Source organism: Natrix helvetica (assembly GCF_964273705.1).
Source record: "Natrix helvetica genome assembly, chromosome: 2".
In the NCBI taxonomy this organism is placed as follows: Eukaryota; Metazoa; Chordata; class Lepidosauria; order Squamata; family Natricidae; genus Natrix; species Natrix helvetica.
The window spans coordinates 50863026-50877071 of NC_138552.1; the positions used below are offsets into that span (position 1 = coordinate 50863026).

At 40.6% G+C, this 14046-nt stretch overlaps 1 protein-coding gene across 1 annotated transcript in view; it reads right to left on the bottom strand.

The window, feature by feature from the left end:
- FBXL17 (F-box and leucine rich repeat protein 17) overlaps nucleotides 1-3868 on the bottom strand; it is a 138576-nt gene extending 134708 nt beyond the window's left edge. Inside the window, exon 1 of the mRNA XM_081942302.1 lies at nucleotides 2824-3868. Within this exon, the coding sequence (XP_081798428.1) occupies nucleotides 2824-3627 (804 nt within the window). The 5' untranslated portion in view covers nucleotides 3628-3868. The remainder of the gene's footprint in view (nucleotides 1-2823) is intronic.
- Nucleotides 3869-14046: the final 10178 nt, after the last annotated feature.

Below are 14046 nucleotides of genomic sequence, written 5' to 3' on the forward strand. Positions count from 1 at the left end.
AGAATGACAAGAGTTGGAAGGAGCTTTGGAGGTCTTCTAATCCAACACCCTGCTCAGGCAGGAAACCCTATACCAGTGATGGTGAACCTATGGCACACGTGCCACAGGTGACACGCGGAGCCATTTGTCAGGGCATGCGAGTTCACCATTTTTAAAAGCCATTTTTCACCCTCCCCAGGCTCCAGAGGCCCTCCGGAGGCTTCAGGGACCGTCCAGAGGCTTCCCTGAAGCCTTCGGAGCACTTAAAACGACCCTCCGAGCAAACCGGAAATGACTTCGTTTGCTTGGAGGGTCGTTTTAAGCGTTCCGAAGGCTTCACGGACCGTCCGGAGGCTTCACTGACGCCTTCGGAGCGCTCAAAACGACCCTCCGAGCAAACTTGAAGTCACTTCCGGTTTACTCAGAGGGTCGTTTTAAGCACTCCGAAGGCATCAGGGAGGCCTCCAAACGGTCCCTGAATCCTTCAGAGCGCTTAAAACGACCCTCCGAGCAAACCGCAAGTGACTTCCGGTTTGCACGGAGGGTCGTTTTAAGCATTCCGAAGGCTTCAGGGAAGCCTCCGGACGATCCCTGAAGCCTCCGGAGGGCCTCCGGGGGGGCGGGGGAGGCTCTTTTCGCCCTCCCCAGGCTCCTATAAAGCCTCTGGAGCCTGGGGAGGGCGAAAAAAGCATGTAAAAATGGGGGAGCGCCTTTTGTGCGTGCATGCGCACTGGGGGGGGTCGCACATTGCATTATGGGCGCGGCATGCCCACACACGACCCCCCTGCGCTCCCCCCCAGTTGTGGCATGCGAGCCAAAAAAGGTTTGCCATCGCTGCCCTATACCATTTCAGACAAATACAATATCTCCTAAACAACTTCCTGTGTTGGAGCATTCACACCTTCTGGAGGCAAGTTGTTCCACTGATTAATTGTTCTGACAGAAAATTTCTCCTTGGTTCTAAGTTGCTTCTCTCCTTGATTAGTTACCATCCTGTCTTCAGGTGGTTTTGAGAATAGTTTGACTCCCTCTTCTTTGTGGCAACCCCTGAGATATTGGAACACTGCTATCATGTCACCCCTAGTCATTCTTTTAATTAAACTAGACATACCTAGTCCCTGCAACTATTCTTTATATGTTTTAACCCCACAAGTGACGCGCCTCGGGGTCGATCCCTGCCCTCCAGTCAACACGAACTGTGACCGATCCAACAGGTAGGAGGAGAACCACCATAAAACGGTGCCCCCACTCCCAACCCCCCGAGTCGTCGCAGTAGGATACCACGGTCGATGGTATCGAAAGCCGCCGAGAGGTCTAATAGGACCAGGACAGAGGAGCAGCCCCTGTCCCGGGCCCGCCAGGGATCATCGACCAATGCCATCTCCGTTCTGTACCCAGGCCTGAAACCCGACAGAAACGGATCCAGGTAGACAGCTTCATCCAGGTACTGGGGAAGCTGACGTGCTACCACACTCTCAACAACCTTTGCTAAAAAGCGAAGGTTGGAGACTAGACGATAGTTGGCTAAAGAAGCTGGGTCCAGGGATCTATTTCAAGAAGAACTGAAATAACTGCAATAGTGTGGGGTAAAGAAATAAATAAAGCAGTTTTATAAAATATCAAAAATTTTATATTTCACCAGTGGGTGCTAAGGGTCTTTAGATTGGATCTTTACAATATTCGCTGTTTCCATGTAGAGAGAGATGTATATCATTTTGGTATACAGTCTTCCTGAATGCCACCTATGCATGTTACATAATGCTGGATTCTGCTTGATTCTTCTCAGACCATTCTCAAGGTAGCAGAGAGCCAAAATAAAATCATCTAAAACTTTCAAATATATATTGTAACCCAAAAAATAGGCTTAAGTTTTGGGAAATGATATCTGTGAATCATCTGGTATTAAAGTCCTGAGCTAACAGGTTAAAATTAAAAAGAAGCAAAATAAAACCCTGCAATGTAAGAAGCAGGTGAGCAGTTTCCAATTTCAGACTTACTTCTTCCTGCAATTCCGGTATAACAGAAATGAAAGCTGCAATTATCAAAGCTGCACCAAATAATTCACTTTAAATATCACTTATTCATATGGAATACATTTATGGATTTATTGAAAGTTATTTTTGTTTATAAATAGAGCAGGAAGAGGAATTTTCCACATCAAGCTGAACAGTTCTAAATTAGTGAGTATTTATCTTATGGCAATATAAAAATTATCTCCTAAAAGCATTCAACATCCTCTCAAATCAGGGATTCAACTTCAGCTAAGACTCCTTATCAGCATTGCTTTCAATAAACCTGTAGCTTGGTGCTTTAAACTGATTACAAAATGGCACAGACCTCAACACAAACTCTTCATCCCCATCTCTATGGCAAAGTAGCGCAGCAAAAAGCAATCTAATGACAGGTTTGCACCCCTTGCAATGGGATTCCAGGCACTGCTGTCGATTGTTTTCCACTTATGACTGAACCCAGAATGAGAAACAGGTAGGTGCGAGGTAGCCAACGCAGAACGCCACACACAGGTTTCTAAGAAATCCATGAAGAGCAGTTCTTGAAGATCAGGAGGAAGAAAAATAATCTTTTTTAAAAAGAAAAAAAAAACCAAGATAACCACAGCACACCTTGGAAGTCTGTATATCATACACCACCCTTGACAGTCCATGCCTACCAAACCCACCTCTTAAATACAACACAGGTATCTAAAATATCAGCGAAGAGTAGTTCTTGAAGATCAGGAGGAAGAAAACTTTAAAAAAAAAACCAAGATAACCACAGCATACCTTGGAAGTCTGCCTATCATATGTAACAGCACCACCCTTGACAGTCCATGCCCACCAAACCCACCTTGAGAAGGATGGAGGGAGGCATCTGATTAATATCCGGCAGCGGTGGCTGCGAGTCTTGACAACAGTCCTCCGGGTTTTCGGGGGATTCTTCACAGTAAGGTTCGCCCAGCTCGGGCTTCTCTGTCCCATCGAGCTCCGACAGGTGCGAAGGAGAGCTACTTGGGATGATCTCCTTCCCATCCTCGGCGACAGAGTCTTTAGGCGAAGCTTCCCTGGCACAGTCTACGGCGCAGGGCAGAGGGCAGAGGTGCTGCTCGGGCAAGAGCACCTGTTGGCATTCGGCGGGGTCGGCCGAGGGCGGCGAAGGGGCGCCGGGGCCCGCCGCACTTCCCCGGAGGGTGGCACAACGGGGCTGTTTCCGCGGCGGATAGGCGCGCAGCCCGATCCCTTTGCGCTTGCACACCATCTCCACGGGAGCCTCGCTGCTCTCCAGCGCAGACCCGAAGAAGCCCCGGCGCGCGGGCGGCGGCGACGGCGGCGTCGAAATGAGCAGGCTGGAGAAGAGAAAGCGGCGGCAGCGGCGACCCCGCTCTCTCCAGACAGACAAGGGAGGCGAGCGCAGGAGGCGGCGAGCGTGGCGGTCGCCGGGGGGCTTCGCAGCCGTGCAGAGGAAGGCAGGCGACGGCTGCTCCTTCGCGGCGGGTGGGCTGGCACTGTGGACCAGGAAACACAGCATGCAGGGACCCTGGAGGAAGCAGGTCCGGGTCCGTGGCGGCGGAGGGACCTTCCCCCTCAGGGGGGCGCGGAGGTGATTTTTCTCCGCCTTCTGATTAGTGCCTTTCCTCGAAATAATATGGCCCATATAGGAAGCCGAGCCACCGCCACCAGGCTCGGCAGGGCCTCTTCTGAGAGGCGTCGGCGCAGCTCAGCTAGCTTCACGACATGGCTCCCAGCTTCTGTTCCTTTACTCTCGCCGGGCCCGGCAACCACAACGCCTCAGCTTCCGGGACATGGAAGGAAATGGCCAAGAAACTTCCGCCTTCTTGATCCGCCCCAAATTAGAGTTCTAAATATAACCACAACAAACCAGGGACTCCATGGAACCCCTCACTTCCGGTTCCGCTTAGAACCTTCCCACGTGATGGAGGCACGTGCTGAAGTTTAAAAGTTAAACGCTCGAAAACGCCGGCTCTGCTTTTGCGCGGCGGGCTAGAAATGAGTCATTCTTAAAGCTCTGCATTTCTGCCCTCGCCCAAGTCATTAAGTCGAAGTAAGTGTTTTTAAAAGGGAAGAGGAGGCGGCAGTATTTTAATTATTCGTTTAAAACCGACTTCGATGCGTTGCAGAATGGATGCCCGGTTATATATTTTTTTCATTAAGTGGGATTGTTTTCTACTCGGCTTGGCCGCGCACACAGAGGCTACAAAGATCTAGAAACGGGTATTTTGGAACAGAATATTAGGATGTATTTTATATTTTCATTTTGTTTCCATTGACAGAACAAGATGTGAGAATGTCTTGTTAATTTCGCCGCTGTTCCAACCCAAATGAGATAAAGATCGTTATTTCTTTCAAAGAAGGTATCCTACCTTAGTAGCTACAAAATATGCGCTCTCTGGATATGGCAACATTTTCTCAGCCCTCATAATTATTTCCGTAATACTTTTGAATATTACTGACATTCTTTTTTTTCATCTTGGATTTAATTCTAGAAAGAAATTCTAGAAATTTCTTTAAATGCTGGTTTGCATACCAGCATTCAAAGAAATACCAGTGATTTGTTCCTTGTAATCAGGGAAAACACACTCTTAATTAAATTTTAAATGTTTTCAGACAGCTATAAAAACTGAATTCCAAGATACTCAAAACTGTAAAAATGTAAAAACTAATTTGTTCAGAGTTTCCAGTCCTTGATATATTTTAACTGATGGTTAGAAGAAAAAAAATAGAATCTTGGTGAGGCTACTACAAAAATACTGCCTGCACTTTTCAAATACTGTTAATGGTAAATGGAAAAGTGTGATATATCTTTGATAAATGGAATAAAAACAAAGTTTGGAAAGGGAAGATAGCCATACAAGAAACAGAAACTAGTGCAATAAAATACATTAGGATTCTAATACTAGTTAAATTCACATCATCATCATCATTCTAGACATTGTCTAGACTGCAGGATGAAGGCCTCTTCCATATATTTCCAACCAATATGGTTGTGAGCTTTTTTCTTTACCAGTTGAGCCTGCAATATTTGCTGATGTCATCACTCCATCTTGTTTTAGGTCTGTTTTGTGGACACTTTATCAAGTGGAATCCATTCAATGACTGCCTTAGTCCATTTACCATCAGTTGGTTTGTGGCCAGCCCATTTCCATTTTAATTCTTCTACTTTTGATGGCATCACATATTTTCGTTTGTTTTCTAAATGTGCAGGTCTTTCTGTCTTGTCCGATGATGTCAAATATGTACAAGCCATGGCTCTTATAGCTTTTGTATGAATTGTGAGATTAGTGCCCATGTTTCACTGGCATAGGTTAGAACAGGTAGCACACACTGATCAAAAACTTTTCTCTTTACGTGCAGGGGGATGTTATTGAAAATTATGCTTATTGCCAAATACCTGCCAATCACATTTAACATGTCCTTCAATTTCCTTTTTTTGTATCAGCTTCCATTGAGCTCCATTGGCCAAGTTATATATAGTGTTTACTACATCTAAATTCACATGCATTAGCCAAACCATAATTGAGCCCAGATTATTTTTCCCACTTCCACTCAACACCATTATGTTATCATTTATTCATTTAAATAAATTTATATGGCTACCCAACTCACTCTCAATGAGCCTGTGTGGCTTACAATAATAAAATCAAAATATAAAAACAATGACATCCTGCCCTGACAACAACAAACAAGCCATTTGATGGGCTACAGCCCGTTCTGGGGTCCCCATGCTTATTGACAAAACCAGTTCTTCGGGGCCTTGTGAAAAATTGTCAAAGTGGGGCGGCCAAGCTCTTTGTGGATTATTATTAGCCACCCTGGAGAAGGCCCTTCTTTTTGATCCTGCTAGATGGACCGCCTTAGGAGAGTGGACCTATAGCATTCCCTGGTTCCCCACCCTGGTGCTCAAGTAGATGTCACCAGGAAAAGACACTTTCAAATAACCTAATTCCAAGCCATGTAGATCTTTGAAGGTTACAACTAGCACCTAGAAGTGGACCCAGAAGCAACTCAGCAATGCATCTCCTGCAGGAGAGATGATATTTACATATCTGGGCCTGCATAAAACCATGCAGGCTGCAGCATTTTGATCCAATCAAAGCTTACAGATACTATTTAAGGGCAGCCCTATGTAGAGAGCATTACAAGATGGGAGGTAACTAGAGTGTGTGTGACTGAGTAGGGATTGTTGGTCCAGGAAAGAGCACAGCTGGCACCCAATTTGTAGTTATGCAAAAGGCCTCCTGGCCAACGACTGCCACCTGCTCCTTGAGCAGGAGTTTTGAGTTTAGAACAACTCCCAGATTACAAATACAGTCTGCCTGGCACAGTGCCATTTCATCCGGATGAAAAGTGGCAATTCTCCATAGACCAAACCCAGAACCATTCCATCTTGTTGGGGTTCAGTTTCAGCCAATTGTGCCTCAATGCAACTCTTAATAGTCTTTAAGCACTGTACTATCGTCTTTCTAAATTTGATTTTACCCTTACACTTAAATAGGTAGACTTTTCCCATTTGATATGCAGATTCCTTTAGAGGGGAGCATCATAATATCACTGTAAATTATAGGAAAGAGTTGTAGACGTTATATCATGGATTATAAATTCTGTATCTCAGTCATCATGGACAATGGCCGTAGATATTTCAAAAATCCTGCATTCTATGTTTATGGAAATAAAAAATACAATATATATTTGAGGATAGTCCTACACCAATTCCACCATTATAATTTGTCTTGATCTGAAAATTATTTTAAGAAAGGCTTTTACATTACTGCACATTTCTTATTTTCAAGATCTATCTATACATTGAAGATAGGCAAGACTACTATGGTTCTAATGTTGGAATCAGAAGCTAAGTACAGCCTTGTCCCTGGTGTGTATATATTGCATATTGGTCAGTTCTTTTAATAATCTGAGATGAAATACTTGAGAATAGAGCTATTTACTCAAATATCTGAGTTCAGTTTCATGGGGGATTTTTAATGTTCCATTTTGGTTGTCTCAGGTGGTAAAATAATATATTTTTGTACCAGGAAAAAGAAAATGTTAAGATTTTTACAATTTGCAGGATTTTCCCCCAATTTTTGTATAATCACTCATTTTGTTCCTAGCCCATTTAATGACCATACTCTTATTAAGAATTTTTCATGAACTAAAATGATTGTTCACTTACCTGCCTGCTTGTAACCAAGCCTAATAATAATATATTATAGATTTTTTTTTCAACATGATGTCCTGAACTTCTTGTAAAATTGAGGTCAGGTACAGAATACAAAATCACAAATTGGAATTTATCTGTTTTGTCACTAGATGGTAGCATTGTTTCAGGTAAACTGAAAGCCTGTGTCAGGAATTTTAACAATTAAAAAAAAATCCATTGCTGAGAGAACTTTAATTTTGTTATTGCTTTAATTTGAGTAGCAAATTGAATTTCTGCATAACTAATAATGGATTGGAACTCTAAAATCAACTGATAGTATTAAACCATTTAAAAATTCATTCTGTTCTATAAATAAAAGACATTAATTATTCCTTACAATCCAGGCTGAACACATTTATTTCTTTACGGAAATTTGTGAGAAAAATCAATTGAAGGGCAAATTAGATTCTGAAGCAGTGGCAGCGATGATAAAAAAATCTTCCCATATGAAGAAGGAAGAGAAGATATCTGGGTTTTTTGCCTGGCACACAGTATTAACACATGATACTATTGTTTAGAAAGATGCTTATTTGGGAGAAAACCCTCAGATACAATGTATAGCTAGATTAGCATTGTTATTCCCAAACCCAACCCCCCAAACTAAAAAAAAATGAAGCTGTGTGCATATAGAAAATTTGTACTGTGCAGTACATAACAATCAAGACTAATGTGTCCCTGTTCCAGGGTTTTAATTTCTGCCTTTCCAATGCAATAGAAGCTTGGGATTTCCCTTGATGGTACTGGAGGCATTTCACCTATGTTAACATAGCAGTTCTCTTTAGCCTGCTTCCTATTTTGCCAGCGTGGCAAACTGTTGACCTCACCCCATTCCTAAGAGGTCTTTAAGGGGCATGCATAAGCACACCCGCGTGTCTATCGTCCCATTTCTAATATTTCATTGTATTCATATTCATTTCATGTATTCATAATCATGCTTATACTTATATCTATTATCTAATTCATGCATGACAAAATAAATAAACTACTGGATGAACATGAATACATGTAATATTGTAGAATACTGGAAATTTTAAATGCTAAGGCTGTAGTGGGTTTGCCAATATATTTCTTGATCCTCATCAAGCTTCAAGCCTTACCTAATCTTATTTCGTTTTTTAGATTATTTTAATTTTAAAAGATAAATTGGAAACTTGGCATGCAGCAAAGCAAAGCAAATTTTGCTTTGTTGAATTAAACCAGCAGTGCTTCTGGGTTCCCCATAAACCCAAAGAACATTGTGTAGTGATGAAAGAAATATTCTTCTGGGTTTGGCTCCAAGTGGGGAAAAAGACACTGGAGACATGGAGGCTGCTTGGAAAGATGGTTTTAATGGTGGACAGGACCGCATGGCTTGAGTCCTGAACAGAAAAGGTGATGGTATGCTTCAAGGTTGGTGGAGAAAAGAGAAGGCCCGAGGGAGGGGCTTGCTAGGCTTTTTATAATCTGTTCAGTCCCACCTCTCTGTTTCCTGTTCCTGTGTAAGAAATGTATTCTGATTGGTTGTCAGACTCCCATGGGGCCATGAAGGGGCAACTCTCTAGACTGCGTTTTGAATCCAGGTTTGGTTGAGTTGTCAGATGCCATGTGGTAAGTTTGGTAAAGGTTAATACTAGCATGCCTTAATCTTATCCCTCTGGAGCTGAAAGGGAGAACTCTTTATTATGTAAAGGGGCTTGGCCATCATAATGGCCCATTGAGAAAGTGGTTTGGAGGCAGGAAGCTGCAGGGAGCTACTGTCTTTTTAAAACATGTTTCTTCCTTGTTATCTGGTATGTGGGTGTTTTGTGATCTGCAATGCACTTTTAGTCTGAGTGTCCATAAAATATACAGAACATTCTGAATATGCCTGTAAGTCAAAAATGGTTGGAGATAGCTTCTATAAAAAATATACTTCACTTGTCAAAACCTAAAAGGAGAAATGAAATGAAAAAAAAACTCCTAAACTACATTTCCTATAGTTAACTGTTTGCATATATTACAAATAAATCATTTCTCTCTGCTAAATAAAAAACTTGTTCAGAAAACATTTCCTACAACTACGGTAACTTCTTTAATAAACAGCTTAGATTTTTCTTGCTAACTTTTTACAGTTGCAGACTTCACACATACATAAAATATTTATGCAAGAGGCAGTAATTGTCTCCATCTGTCTCTTAAATAAATATGTTAGATACTGAAAATGAGTTAGATATATCCAAAATGTTTTTATTGTACTTACTTAAAAGGGAAAATGGAATTATTAGCAACATTATTATTACTATAATTGTGTAATTTTTTTCTGATGAAAATTCAGCAAATGCTGATAATTTACATCAATTTAAGTTTTATCCCAAAGGTAAGAATTATCAAAATAGTAGTAGTAGCACTTAGATTTATGTACTGCTTCACAGTGCTTAACAGCCTTCTCTAAGTGGGGGCATATTGCCCCCAACAATCTGGGTCCTCATTTTACTGACCTAGGAAGGATGGCAGGCTGAGTCAATTCAATTTTTCCATCTGTTTGGACAATCCCATAGTTATCATAGTTATCATCCACACTAATAATTATGGGGAAGGCATTTGTCAGTTTATTTCATAATCTTTTTTAATTTATTGTTAATCCTCATATTTTAAAATCTTTTCCAGTTCTTTCTGAGCTACTCTATTATCATTGCCAAATCTATGAGTCAAACTTGCTATTCTTCAACTTTGGTGATATCCAGTGTGTTATGGTCTAGATTTTGATCTGTCTGAATTTGGAAACCTCACAACATATTTCTGGAACATTTTATCAACCTTATAATCAGATCCATACTATTTGCATTAATATCAATATATCATTCTTATTTATTTGTTGTAAGCCAACCTTAGTCTCCTTGTAACAAGATGGGTGTCAAACAAATTTAATAAATATTAATAATAAATATTTATTTTGCTTTTAAATTAGTAGCAGAAAAGAAAAAAAGGAACAAGACACAAAGATAATTCAGATGGATACATTCTCAAAGGAAAAATACATGAAAATTGTTTTTTAATGCAAAAAATACAACAGAAAAAAGTATTAGAAAATTTGATTCCAGTATTTCATAAGTAAGGATGGTGATGTAATGCCAGATTCAGAAAACCAAACCCTCCCTCATTAACTGGTTTGTTTTGGAATAAGCAAAGGTTTGCTTATTTCCTGAGTAATGGACATTGAAGTCAAAGGAAGAAAGGAATTGCTCTTTAACGACTGCTTGTAACTTGTCAGAATAACAGAATAACAGATTGAAAGGGACCTTGAAGGTCTTCTAATCCAATCCCCTGCTCAGGCAAGAGACATGTTAGGGATGTAACCCTAGTCTTGGCTTGGCAATGTATATAAACCATGATTGTAACAAATGTATCTGGTACTTTAAATGCTAGAGAGATGTAATTGGATGCTAATTGCTTTAAGCAGCCATATAAAGAGGAAGGAACTATTAGTCCGTCTCCCCCCCCCCCCCCCCAGCTACTGATGTTCCTGATTGTTCCTGACTGTTACTGTATGAGCTTTGTATTGGAGAGAAGACCGTGTATTGGATGGTGGCAAGTCTGTAACTAAGTTACCTATCTACATGGTGAATTGTGAGTTGAGCAACTGTAACTTCAATGAGGTGTAAATAGACTGTATATACTTCAAGACTGCTTATAGTCTGGAGACTATTTATGCTATTTTTGTTACGCAAATAAAGCTATTCCTTGTTTTATCTTTGGTGGCTGTGAGTGACTATTCAATGGCTTATTCATTACTACATTCTGCTGCTGAACTCTAGTCTCCTAACGGAGATAAACTTAACAAGACCCTATATACCATTCTGGACAAATGACTATCCAGCCTCTTGAAAGTCTCCAGTGATGAAACATCCATCATTTCTAAAGACAAGCTGTTCCACTGGTTTGTTGTTCTCACTGTCAGGATTTTTTTCCTTAGTTTTCATAAATTACATTTCCTGTAATGATATTCTAAGAATCAAAGAACCATAGAAATTTTTTAAACAAAGGACCTATTTTCCAAAAATATTTTCCAGATATATAACTGGGAATTGCTCGCAGCATATAAATTATTCTGGGAATAATATTCATTTTGAGAGCACCCACCTTTCCTCAAAGGGTGACATTTAATGATTCCCATCTACTGATCTCTCTATGTTTTATTTATATTAAAAAATTCATATATATTTTGCTAGCTGAGTTATACCCTTTGGCATAGACATAACTATATGTCAAGCTGTTCTGTCCCATAATTCCAATGAATATGCAGATACCGGCTTGGCTGTCTGCCATGCCTAATTACATAGATAAAGCTGGAAACATGGCTTGGTTGCCATCGAATTTATCAGGCACTGAAACTGGACATTTCCGCCGAGGTGGGGGTGGAGCAGGGTGAGCTTGGAGCTGTGCCACCTGGGCAGCCAACATAGCCACCTGTTGTGAAAGTTGTGTGTTCTCGGCACGTAGCTGCTCCATGGTGATGATTTTTACAGCTTTTGTTTTAAGGCAGGAAACAAACTGTTCTGTCCCGTGATTCCAATGAATATGCAGACACCGGCTTGGCTGTCTGCCACGCCTAATTACATAGATAAATCCACCTCTTGGCTAGGAGCCTAGAAAGCTATCTTCAAGAAACCAAGATTAAACTTACGGAATGCATTCTCAACGGCTAGTAAAATGGACTGTTGTTTCCTGCAAAGATTCCCCTCCCATCACTCCACCTATAAACTCTTTGGGAGGGGCCACAACCTTAGCCAGCTATCCCTACTTCCTTTTATGACGTCTTCTCCACAGCTGTTCCTTTCTCCTCTCAGCTCTACGTACACGCACTTCAGGGACAACCTCCCTCTGTTCCTCTTCACTGCTCCCTGACTCAGATGCCACCTGGTGACCAACAGGCCTCTCTAATTCCTGCTCTGACTCCAAACACTCTCCAGAGTCTTCCTCATCCTCCAGAGCAGTCCCATAGGGTCTGAGCTGTCAGAGTCAAACAACAGCTCAGTTGGCCGCTGCTGGGTCACAACACAAGCCCAATCTAGAAACAACAGAGAAATCCAGTTGCATTCAATCCTTTATTTGCGTATACCTGTGGAAAGTTATCTTCCAGAAAAATGAAATATCCTAGGAAATATTGAAAAGGCAGAATATTATATTTCCCTGGATGTGAAAAGGAAGAAACATGTTTTAAATTGAGAGTAGCTCCCTGTAGCTTCTTCCTTCTCTTCTTCTCCATCCAACCTTGAAGCATGTGATCACCTTTTCTGTTCAGGACTCAAGCCATGTGGTCCTGTCCACCATTAAACCATCTTTCCAAGCAGCCTCCATGTCTCCAGTGTCTTTTTCTCCACTTGGAGCCGAACCCAGAAGGACATTTCTTCCAAAATACCTATAGTGCAGAATCTTGCCAAACTAAAGCTATAATGTTCTAACCTAGATTTATCCTGCGAGATTCTAGAGTGTGGCTACCCTCTATCTCTCCACACACACCCCAACGCTTCCACCATCCAGCTCAGGACAGTGTAGTCTCATATTCCAAGCCTATTTCTGGAAAAGCTCTGCAATGACAAAACTCACCTCAACTGCTTCTTCAGGTGCACATTCCATCGCACTAAATATTTAATAGATTTGATGCAAATATGGAATTGATATTCCTTAATGGATAGTTAGCCTAATTTTCGACATTCTTGTCTAATTCCTATGATTAAGGGAAAAATAAGAGAAAACACAGTTAACATTTATTTAAATGTGGGTAATTGCAACTAGTATTTGAAATCTTAATACACTGTACCCACAGCATTCCCTTGATGTACTTATCTAACATTGTCAAAAAAAGACAATAGAATTTGCCTGGCACTACCTGTTTTTAACCATCCCAAACTGGCTTCTAATACTCTGCTTTTTTCTAAGCCTCTACAGTATTTGATTATCTTTTATAGGATTTTACTATGTACTCATGTCATGCTGATTAGTCTGAGATTTCCTAGGATTTCCAAGATGACACTAAAAACATTAAGCATAAAAGGATTTACAGAAGCATAGCCACCACATGAACAGTTTTGAACAGTAATGAGTAAACTTCTTTAGAAAAAATACCGAAAGACTTTCCTAAGCACTTGTCCTATTTCTATGAGAGTTACTTCCAAAGAAACACACATGGCATTAGACTTTCTATTTAGGTATTTTTGCCTGACAGTATATTTGCATGATTTTGGTAATCGCAGAAAACATATTAATGTAAAAGATAAACATTGTGCTAGGTGTTATGAATACATACTTAAATCTTGAACAATTAATTCCATACCTATCTAAACTATTTTTTATTCCAACTTTCAGATTTCGTGGTATTCCTTCCTGACATTTTAGTTTTAGCAGGAGGTTAATTAGACTCAATTTTAGCACTGCTGAGAAGCTTTTGGGTATATAGAACAGATCAGGTTTTAAATGGCTGTATTTTTTAAAACCCCAGGAGGTACCAGCATGAAACCTGCGACAGATTGAAACTACAATTTCTTCTGTGCAAATGTACTGAGCAGAACAGGATTTAGTCCCCTGGTATATAGTCTAATTAGACAAAGTTGTGTTAATGAAGTGTTCCTGAAGGGAATAATGAAAAATATGACTTTGCAAGTGTGATTTTGTTTTAACATTGCAGCTCACGGGCATAATAGAAATGTTAATATCCAGATGTCTATAACCAAAAGGGATCAAAGATTTTCATGCTGCATACAAATTGCTGGCCATCATGGTTTCTACTGTTTAGTTGCTACATTTATACTTGCCTACTCAATAGATTACATATCAAATAGTATTCTACTTTAATATGCTAATTTTTTTGTTATATGAACATGTTGAAACCTTTATCACAAA